Source organism: Gobio gobio (genome assembly GCF_949357685.1).
Source record: "Gobio gobio genome assembly, chromosome: 3".
Lineage (NCBI taxonomy): Eukaryota > Metazoa > Chordata > Actinopteri > Cypriniformes > Gobionidae > Gobio > Gobio gobio.
Genome location: NC_137099.1, coordinates 4108059 through 4119327, shown reverse-complemented (window position 1 = coordinate 4119327; position 11269 = coordinate 4108059). Strand labels below are relative to the sequence as shown.

The window sequence follows — 11269 nt, the reverse complement described above, 5'->3', positions numbered from 1 at the left end:
GCCCAGTGCCAGTAAAAGCGCGTCGCTGCCGGGAGATTCATTCACAACGCATCCTCATTCCCACCGCGAGCTGGATTCAGGAAGAATACGTCCTCTCGACAGCGCACAGCTGTGTACCCGCGAGTGAATGCACTTTTTAGGTAGTTTAAGACCGCGAACGCGTCGGCGTCAGGTGCGCAACTTCACGCGCACTTTCCAAAGGATACGCGCGTGCCAAAGACATCCTCTCTCTGATGACTCCTGGTGACAGAGGAACAACATGTCCATCAACTGACTAGAGTTCAGTTTTAGGCTTGAACGGCAGGTTTTCCCACCTCACCGAAAGGATAGTGAGGCGCGCGAACTTTGCGCGTCGCCCTTGAGCTCGTCTCCTTGACTCGCGCGCGCGTCAGAATCAGCTCGTCTGGGATCCCTGGATCCTGATCCTGATCCTGACTGAGACGGTGTTCAAAAGATACCAAATGGTTTTTCTTTGGGACGCCAAATACGGTAAGAGCGTTTCTGGACACATGCGTAACGGCGGTTTCACGAGGCTATTTTTACGCGTCATGTTTCATAATGTCTGAATGTCCATAGCTGTTAATAATCACGGAAACCTTTAACCTTAGCCCGAAGCGTGATGTTAATGCGGCATTCCCATAGTCAAAACTCTACATGTTATTGCCAAAAGAGTTAAAATCATACAGCAATAGTGCAAAAGTGTTAACAAACAAAAGAGCATTGCGTTAAAGTTAGAAATGAGCAATCAGCAAGTCTATGAAGATGACTAAATGGGAGAAAGAAAGATGAAATATGAGAATTTACGCACTTTTTTTCATCTTTAACATATTTGAAATGCATGAATTAAGTCATTTTGATATTTTTAGCACTTAGAAAAAATTAACTGGCTCAAAGATTGTAAAAAATATGATTAATATTTGCCTCAAAAAAATCTAAGTCGGTTTCACACATTGTTATTGCCAAAAAAAGCAGTGCTAAATAATTAAAATCATATTGCAAAAGTGTTACTGAGCAACATGAACAAGTTTAATGATTAAATATGACAATTTATGCAAAAAAAAAATACTTTTTTTTGTAGCTGGAGAACATATTTTCCATCATTAACATTTTAAATTCCTGAATTAAAAGTCATTTTGATCATTTTTAGTTATTATAATCATGTTTGGTCCCAATGATTGTAAAAAATATTATTAATATTTGCTCCAAAATATCATCTGCTAAATCAAAGTCGGTTTCACACATTGTTATTGCCAAAGAAAGCAGTGCTAAATAATTAAAATCACATCGCAAAAGTGATATCAAACAAAACAGCATTGCATTAATATTAGAAATGAGCAATCAGCAACATGAACAAGTTTATGAATATGACTAAATATAACAATTTATTTAAAAAAAAATACTTTTTTTGTAGCTGAAGAACATATTTTCCATCATTAACATCTTAAATTGCTGAATTAAAAGTCATTTTGATCATTTTTAGTTCTTATAGTCATGTTTGGTCATGTTAACTGTCTCAAAGATTGTAAAAAATATGATTAATATTTGCTCCAAAAGCTCATCCGCTGAATCAAAGTCGGTTTCACACATTGTTATTGCCAAAGAAAGCAGTGTTAAATAATTAAAATCATATCGCAAAAGTGTAAAAACAAAACAGCATTGCATTAAAAGGAGAAATGAGCAATCCGCAACATGAACAAGTTTATGAATATGACTAAATATGAGATTAAATATGACAATTTATGCAAAAAATGACTTTTTTGTAGCTATAGTACATATTTTCCAATATGTTTTCAATCCCTGAATTAAAAGTCATTTTGATCATTTTTAGTTCTTATAGTCGTGTTAACTGTCCCAAATATTGTTTAAAAAAAAATCATATTTGCCTCAAAAGATCGTCCGCTGAATCAAAGTCGGTTTGGTGTGTCCAAAAATACAGGAAAACATTATGTTGTCATATGAGAAGAAAACCATGATTGTGTGTCAATTCTCATTCATTAAAAATAAAAATAAATATTGCATTTTGACCTTTTTATAAAAAAATTGATGTTTTATTCAGATCAAATGGACCATTCGATTATAATATTAATGGGAACACGTTATTTTAGTGACCTTGTAATGCATGTAACAGTATGCATAATTACATGCAACCAAACTAGTAGGTACATGTTGTTTATTAATATATTAACAAGAACACATTAATATAAAATATAAGCATTGGTTGGATTATTACACTATGGTTGTTTTTGTGCATTAAACCAGAATGTGTGTAGAAAACGAGACCCACATGAATATAAAAAGATGTGTTTTGAGAACAAAATGTAGTTTTTATCCCTCAGACTGTGCTTTGGGGATTGTCCTGAGAAGGGGAAGTCTCATGTTCTGCTGTGTTACAGAACGCACGTCTCTCTCTCAAACGCCCATCAACAAACTCCAGCTCTGTTTGCACTGTTTCACGTGTGCAGCCGCACTCATGTGGCATTGATTGTGGTCGGCCGAATGACCGCAGGCCTGACGGTTTTAATGCTTTCATACGCCTCTGAGGCACAGAAGTCAGCCAGGGTAACCCCAACAGAAGTGTTGTTTAATGTAGTGCTTTATGGGCATGAGCAAAACTGGCCATTTCTATAGCCATTAGCGTAAAATGAGAAATTGTAACAAAAGTGCAAATGACTCAACTGTGGTATAATCACTGTAATGCACGGCTTCTCAGGCCCTCACTTCATGTTCTTTTGTCCCATCTCAAAGTCACTGTAATCCACGGCTCTATTGCTTATGAGATACCAGTTCATTTGACTAAAAACTATTATTCTGCCTAGTAATAGTGTCGAGCCATGCATTATAGTGATTTTACCGTGGTAAAGTCGTGTTGTTTTGTCCCAACTCAAAGTCGTTTGATGCAAGTGGCATCAAATGTTGCTCAGTCAATCTCACGTCAGATCGCTTTTTATAAAAATAACATTTTTGCAACAGTGATGTATTGCAAACTGCATTTTTTCTTAATGTTGCCATGCATTATAGTGATTTTACTATGGTAAAGTCGTGTTTTGGTGTTTAAGATGTCAGTATTTAATAGCTAATATTACTAGAAATAATTATTCAGGCCAAGTGCTTAGCAATGCAACGATGAAACATCCCATGTTTACTTATATTGCAAAAGTGATGTATTGCAAACTGCATTTTTTCTTATTGTTGCCATGCATTATAGTGATTTTACTGTGGTAAAGTCGTGTTTTGTTGGCCCGACTCAAAGTAAAGTCACTGTAATGGAAGGTTGCATATGTGTTTTGTCCATATTTAATAACTAATATTACTAGAAATAATTATTCAGCCCAAGTGCTGAGCAATGCAACGATGAAACATCCCATGTTTACTTAAATTGCAAAAGTGATGTATTGCAAACTGCATTTTTTCTTATTGTTGCCTTGCATTATAGTGATTTTACTGTGGTAAAGTCGTGTTGTTTTGTCCCATCACAAAGTCGTTTGATGCAAGTGGCATCAAATGTTGCTCATTCAATCTCACGTCAGATCGCATTTTATAAAAATAACATTTTTGCAACAGTGATATATTGCAAACTGCATTTTTTCTTAATGTTGCCATGCATTATAGTGATTTTACCATGGTAAAGTCGTGTTTTGTTGGCCCGACTCAAAGTAAAGTCACTGTAATGGAAGGTTGCATATGTGTTTTGTCCATATTTAATAACTAATATTACTAGAAATAATTATTCAGCCCAAGTGCTGAGCAATGCAACGATGAAACATCCCATGTTTACTTATATTGCAAAACTGATGTATTGCAAACTGCATTTTTTCTTATTGTTGCCATGCATTATAGTGATTTTACTGTGGTAAAGTCGTGTTGTTTTGTCCCAACTCAAAGTCGTTTGACGCAAGTGGCATCAAATGTTGCTCATTCAATCTCACGTCAGATCGCATTTTATAAAAATAACATTTTTGCAACAGTGATATATTGCAAACTGCATTTTTTCTTAATGTTGCCATGCATTATAGTGATTTTACCATGGTAAAGTCGTGTTTTGTTGGCCCGACTCAAAGTAAAGTCACTGTAATGGAAGGTTGCATATGTGTTTTGTCCATATTTAATAACTAATATTACTAGAAATAATTATTCAGCCCAAGTGCTGAGCAATGCAACGATGAAACATCCCATGTTTACTTATATTGCAAAACTGATGTATTGCAAACTGCATTTTTTCTTATTGTTGCCATGCATTATAGTGATTTTACTGTGGTAAAGTCGTGTTGTTTTGTCCCAACTCAAAGTCGTTTGACGCAAGTGGCATCAAATGTTGCTCATTCAATCTCACGTCAGATCGCATTTTATAAAAATAACATTTTTGCAACAGTGATATATTGCAAACTGCATTTTTTCTTAATGTTGCCATGCATTATAGTGATTTTACCATGGTAAAGTCGTGTTTTGTTGGCCCGACTCAAAGTAAAGTCACTGTAATAGAAGGTTGCATATGTGTTTTATTTAAGATGCCAATATTTAATATGTAATATTACTAGATATAATTATTCAGCCCAAGTGCTGAGAAATGCAACGATGAAACATCCCATGTTTACTTAAATTGCAAAAGTGATGTATTGCAAACTGCATTTTTTCTTATTGTTGCCATGCATTATAGTGATTTTACCATGGTAAAGTCGTGTTGTTTTGTCCCAACTCAAAGTCGTTTGACGCAAGTGGCATCAAATGTTGCTCATTCAATCTCACGTCAGATCGCTTTTTATAAAAAATAAAATTTTTGCAACCGTGATATATTGCAAACTGGAGTTTTTCCTACTGTTGCCATGCATTATAGTGATTTTACCATGGTAAAGTAAAACTCAAAGTCGTTGTAATCCACGGATGCAAGTGTCTTATTGCTTTTATTTAAGAGACCAATGTTAAAATAAACTGTTAATTTTACTAAAAGCAATTATTCTGCGTAGTAATACAGTGCCGATCAATGCAACAACTCGCATCCTGTCATCAGTGTGTGTAAATCTAATTTGTTTCCTACTGTTGCCATGCATTATAGTGATTTTACTGTGGTAAAGTCGTGTTGTTTTGTCCCAACACAAAGTCGTTTGACGCAAGTGGCATCAAATGTTGCTCATTCAATCTCACGTCAGATAAAAATAAAATATTTGCAACAGTGATATATTGCAAACTGCAGTTTTTCCTACTGTTGCCATGCATTATAGTGATTTTACTATGGTAAAGTCGTGTTTTGTTGGCCCAACTCAAAGTAAAGTCACTGTAATAGAAGGCCACATATGTGTTTTATCTGAGATGCCTATATTTAATAGCTAATATTACAAAAAATTATTATCCAGTCCAAGTGCTGAGCAATGCAACGATGAAGCATCTCATGTTTACTTAAATTGCAAACTGCATTTGTCCTACTGTTGCCATGCATTATAGTGATTTTACTATGGCTAAGTCGTGTTTTGTTGGCCCAACTCAAAGTAAAGTCACTGATATAGAAACATCTCATATTGACATTTTGCCAAAGTGATGCATTGTAGACGTTTTACATTTTTCTTATTGATGAATTGTTCTCTGAGTTTCGTAAAAGACCCTAATGCACATAATATTTTTTATTTTTTTTTATGTGAAACTCACTTGTGTTTCAGAACCTGCGCCTGGGCGACGCTTCACGCCTCCCTCGACCACGCTGAGCTCGGGGAAGATGAACGAGGGCTTGCCGCTGGGGGCTCAGGAGAGCAGCGGCGCCGCCCTGGTGGGCAAACTGCGCATGGCAGACCGGAGCATGGTGGAGGTGCTTTCCGACCACCCAGGAGAGCTGGTGCGCACAGACAGCCCCAACTTCCTCTGCTCCGTCCTGCCAACACACTGGCGCTGCAACAAGACCCTGCCCATCGCTTTCAAGGTCAATCATTAAATCATAGTTTTAATATAGTAGTATAGACTTGACTAATGATTTGGAGGGAACTGCAGTAATTGTTGTTAATCTCTTGTCATCACGGATGACTGCAACATCTTTCATCACCATCTTCCGCATTTGGCAAATGACGACAAAATACGAGCCACCCAGTCTTGCTAAAAGCAGAACGCTGTCTGTGTGTGTGTGTGTGTGTGTGTGTGAAACACAGAACTGAAGAATGAACTGACATTTACAGTTAATATGCAAATAACCGGCTCATTTAGTTTAGATACGGAGTGGATGTGACGCAGAGGATTTGAATGTTGTTTGGGTTTCGGTATCTGCTCGATGTCATTACATATGTTGTAAAGTATAATAACAACGAAAAATATACATATACAGTCAAACCAAAAATGATTCAGACACAGATATGATGTTTCACTAGTGTGTGTAGGACACTATAGTTCATTTATGATGTGAGGAGAGCCAAATAAAGTCAACTGTGACATATTATACCCAACGATTCTTCATACAGTGACTACCAGAAAAATAGATTTTACAATATGATTCCTTCACTTTGAGCTGAGCATGTTTTGCTGAAGTGTTTGTTCTTTAATTGCTAATTCGACCTTTGACACCACAGACTGAACTAAATGAAGCATTGCTTGAGCTAATTGTGTCCTTAAATGTTTGATTGTAACCATTACACACCTTTCTATCAAGACATTATCAAGATGAGTTTGTTCTCTGAGTTCTTGTCATATTTTATTACATTTTCTGAACTATAAATTTGGGTTTGACTGTATATGTCAATAATGTTCATGATGTATATGCTAGTGTTCAAAGGTTTGGGGTCCAAATTAATAGTTATTCAGCAGAGATGCATTAATTGATCAAAAGTGACAGTAAAAACATTTATAATCGTACCTTTTTTTTTACAAACAAATGCTGTTTTTTTTGTTTAAACTTTGTTCATCAAAGATGAAAAATGGCTTGCTCAGATGGGGACACTAAATATTCAACTATATTACTGATCAGCTCATTTCAACTCATTTTAACTAACATAATTATAAAATATAATGATGAAAATATGATTTTAAAAGTACTCATTATTAGATAAAAAGTCAAAAATAAGATATGCTAAGTCATAATTATAGGATAAAATGATGAAAATATTATTTGAAAACTCCTCATTATTAGATAAAAAGTCAAAAATATGATTTTAAAAGTCATAGTGAGATAAAAAGTCGAAAATACGATATGCCAAGTCATAATTATATGATAAAATTATGAAAATATGATTTTAAAAGTCCTCATTATTAGATAAACAGTCTAAAATATGACATGCTAAGTCATTGTGAGATGAACAGTTGAAATTAGGACTTAATAAAAATTCAAAATTATGATTAAAAATCCTAATTATGAGAAAAAAAGCTAAAATTAGATTAAATTATGACCAAAACACACACTAAGAGATGAAATCATGCTTGTTATTTTTTTTAAATGTGCTTTTAATTTTTTGATTCACACTTAATAATAATAATACTATTTACATTATTATTTTCATTTTGTGCAATATATTTTTTACATGCGTTTTGAAATCAGTTTTTACAACAGAAATGAATCAATCAAAAACGTACTTTAGCTTTCCACCTCATTTCCTCTCGTCAGTGTAAAGCTGAAGCGTCTGTGTGTGAAGAGCACTGGAGAAATAAAGGGGACTTGACAAAGAATCCTGAAGAAAATCTATCTCGGTTTCCACAAAAAGCAGCAAAAACAACATGTTTTCAACATTGATAATAATAATAATGAGATGAAGAAGAATTATTAATAATTACATATTCAAATAGAAAATATATATTTGATTATTTTTTATAATTTTACTAACTCTTTCCCTGTCAGCCTTTTTTAATCATTTTGCTCAAAAGTTACATGGCCACCAGAATATTTAGTTGTATGAATATCTGAATATGCCAACATGTCCTTCAACCAATATGCCTTTATGTCGTTTGTCACTTCCCTGAAGTACGACCCATAGGAGCGTTTACTAAAGTTATGCCCCTATCAACAACAGGACACTTTCATTTGAATGCTTTTTTTCCTTTATTTGCGTCATATTTCGGGTTTTGCGTAGCTCAATTGATAGAGCATTGCAAAATACAACATCATGTGATCATGTGATCATGCAATCGTGGGAACGCATGTGCTCATAAAGTGTATATGCACTATACATCACTGGGTAGGTTTAGGTGTTAATAAAAAGATTTTTGCTAAATGGAAATCGGACAAATGGTGGTAAAAAGTCTACACATTGCATTTAAATGAACACGCATCGCGTTTTGATTGGTAACGACAGTCATACAGACGTTATTCGTTATTAATATATAATGTTATTATAATTTATTATACAGACGTAACACGACGCTGTCATTATTTTTACACCAGCTAGAGGGCGCATGACTTTAAAACGTAAATAAATGTCGTAATAAGGTGCTTGATAAACGACCTATAGAGTTGTTGTTTTTTGGAGGACAGTCTGGAACATGCAATATATCAAAAGAAAGAACAGAGCCTCTGTTTTATTCCAGCTTCATGCATTTTTTTTAATCAACACTCGAACATTTTGAGCAAAAAGCTGAGAAAATGATGTTTTTGTCAAAGATGGGATTGAGAGCGATGATCAAACACAGATGTTGTAGATCGAGTCCATCAACACCCCAAAGCTTCACCGTCCTAGAGCTCGCCCTGAGTCGACATTTCATTCAGTAACATTAGGCAGTTTTGATTTAAATGATGTTTAATGTTGATGATCACGTTATTTTACATGTGCATCTGCTTACATATGATATCGCTTGTTTCTGCTTCTTCTTCGCATGTGTTTTGATATTTTGGATCGTTTATAAAAAAGGTTTAAATGTATCTAACATATCTTGCTCATTCATTGATTGACAGGTGGTTGCCCTCGGCGACATCCCTGACGGCACGCTGGTCACCGTGATGGCCGGCAACGATGAGAATTATTCTGCCGAACTTCGCAACGCCACGGCCGCCATCAAGAACCAAGTGGCACGATTCAACGACCTGCGTTTCGTGGGCCGCAGCGGACGAGGTTAGACGCCAGGATGCATCAAAAACATCTCACTTACTCCTCAATATGTTTGAGCGAAGGAAACACTCTCCGCTGAGCCGTGGCATGCCAGTGTCTGCGGTGCACAGAAGTGTGTGTGTGTGTGTGTGTGTGCGTGGTTAATTGCGTATATGCTCCAATGTGTCTTGATATAGCGCTCACACATCAACACACAGCGTTACCAGTCGCTTCCACTTCCTGTGAGCGGAGTCAAATACTGCAGCTCTTATCTGTTTAAAACACAAGCCTCTATATACAGTCGTGCGCAAGTTTACACACCCCTTGCAGAACAAGAGGGATCATACAAAATATGCATGTTATTTTTTATTGAGTACTCTCCTGAGTAGGATATTTTACATGAAAGATGTTCACACATAGTCCACAAGACAAAAACATAGTTGCATTTATAAAAATGGCCCTGTACATAAGTTTATGAACCATTGATTCTGAAAAAAAAACTGTTGTTTCCTGGATGATCCACGTGTGTGTGTGTGTTTTGTGATGGTTGTTCTTGAGTCACTTGTTTGTCCCGAACAGTTAGAAAAGTCAGAATCCCCTTTTTGCATATTTTAACCCTCTCCAGCAGTGACTGTGTGATTCTGAGATCCATCTTTTCAGGACAATTGAGGGACTCGAACACAATTTAAAAAGGTTTGAAAATATTAACTTTCACTGATTCTCCAGAAGGAAACACAACAGGGGGTGGAAACTTTTGCACAGGATGTCGTCCATTTTTTTCTTATTTTGTTTACAATAAATTGCCTTTCGGAAGCAACAGAAGATGCTTGTTTTCTGAAAAAAAAAAAGAATTAAGTACAATTTACTTTGAGCTTCAAATTCCAAAAGTTTTCACCCCCCTCGGCTCTTAAAGGGATAGTTCACCCAAAAATTAAAATTAGCCCATGATTTACTCACCCTCAAGCCATCCTAGGTGTATCTGAAATTCTTCTTTCAGACGAATACAATTATATTTAGAGTTATATTAAAAATGTCCTGGCTCTTCCGAGCTTTATAATGGCAGTGAATGGCAGCCCAAAGTTTGAAGACCAAAAAATTGCATCCATCCATTATGAATGTCATACACACCTATGATGACTTCATTGTGAGTAAATCTTGGGCTAATTTACATTTTTGGGTGAACTATCCCTTTAAGAGCCAAGGGGGTGAAAACTTTTGGAATTTGAAGATCAAGGTGAATTGTACTTAAAGGAACACTCCACAATTTTAGAAAATAGGCATATTTTCTGACTCCCCTAGAGTTAAACAGTTGAGTTTCCCAGAAAACAAGTATCTTCAGTCCAAAGGGCAATATTAAATGAAAAACAATTATATTTTTTAAAAAAATATGCCAAAAATGCATATTCATTCATCTTGTGCAAAAGTTTTCACCCCCTGGCTCTTAAATGTATCGTGTTTCCTTCTGGAGCATCTGTGAATGTTTCAAACCTTTTGTAATAGTTGTGTTTGAGTCCCTCAATCGTCCTCAGTGTGAAAATATGGATCTCAGAATCACACAGTCACTGCTGGAGAGGGTTCAAATATGCAAAAGGAGGATTTTTCTGAAGAATATTGCTCAGTTTAACTGTTCGGGACAAACAAGGGACTGAAGAACAACCATCACAAAACACACACACAGACGTAGATCATCAGGGAACGACACACACCGACACACACACAGACGTGGATCATCAGGGAACGACACACACCGACACACACACAGACGTGGATCATCAGGGAACGACACACACCGACACACACACAGACGTGGATCATCAGGGAACGACACACACCGACACACACACACACACAGCCGTGGATCATCAGGGACACACACACACCGACACACACACACACACACACAGACGTGGATCATCAGGGAAAGACACACACACACACACACAGCCGTGGATCATCAGGGACACACACACACCGACAAACACACACACACAGTCGTGGATTATTAGGGACACACACACACAGCCGTGGATCATAAGGGAACGACACACACACACACAGCCGTGGATCATCAGGGACACACACACCGGCACACACACACACAGCCGTGGATCATCCAGGGAACGACACACACACACACACACACACACACACAGCCGTGGATCATCAGGGACACACACACACACACACACACACAGACGTGGATCATCCAGGGAACGACACACACACACACACACACACACACAGCCGTGGATCATCAGGGACACACACACACACACCGACACACA

At 36.7% G+C, this 11269-nt stretch overlaps 1 protein-coding gene across 1 annotated transcript in view; it reads left to right on the top strand.

The window, feature by feature from the left end:
* The first annotated feature begins 382 nt into the window (after window positions 1-382).
* runx1 (RUNX family transcription factor 1) overlaps window positions 383-11269 on the top strand; it is a 43820-nt gene continuing 32933 nt past the window's right edge. The window contains exons 1-3 of the mRNA XM_079811853.1: window positions 383-489; window positions 5649-5905; window positions 8852-9007. Of these exons, the coding sequence (XP_079667979.1) occupies window positions 462-489; window positions 5649-5905; window positions 8852-9007 (441 nt within the window). The 5' untranslated portion in view covers window positions 383-461. The remainder of the gene's footprint in view (window positions 490-5648; window positions 5906-8851; window positions 9008-11269) is intronic.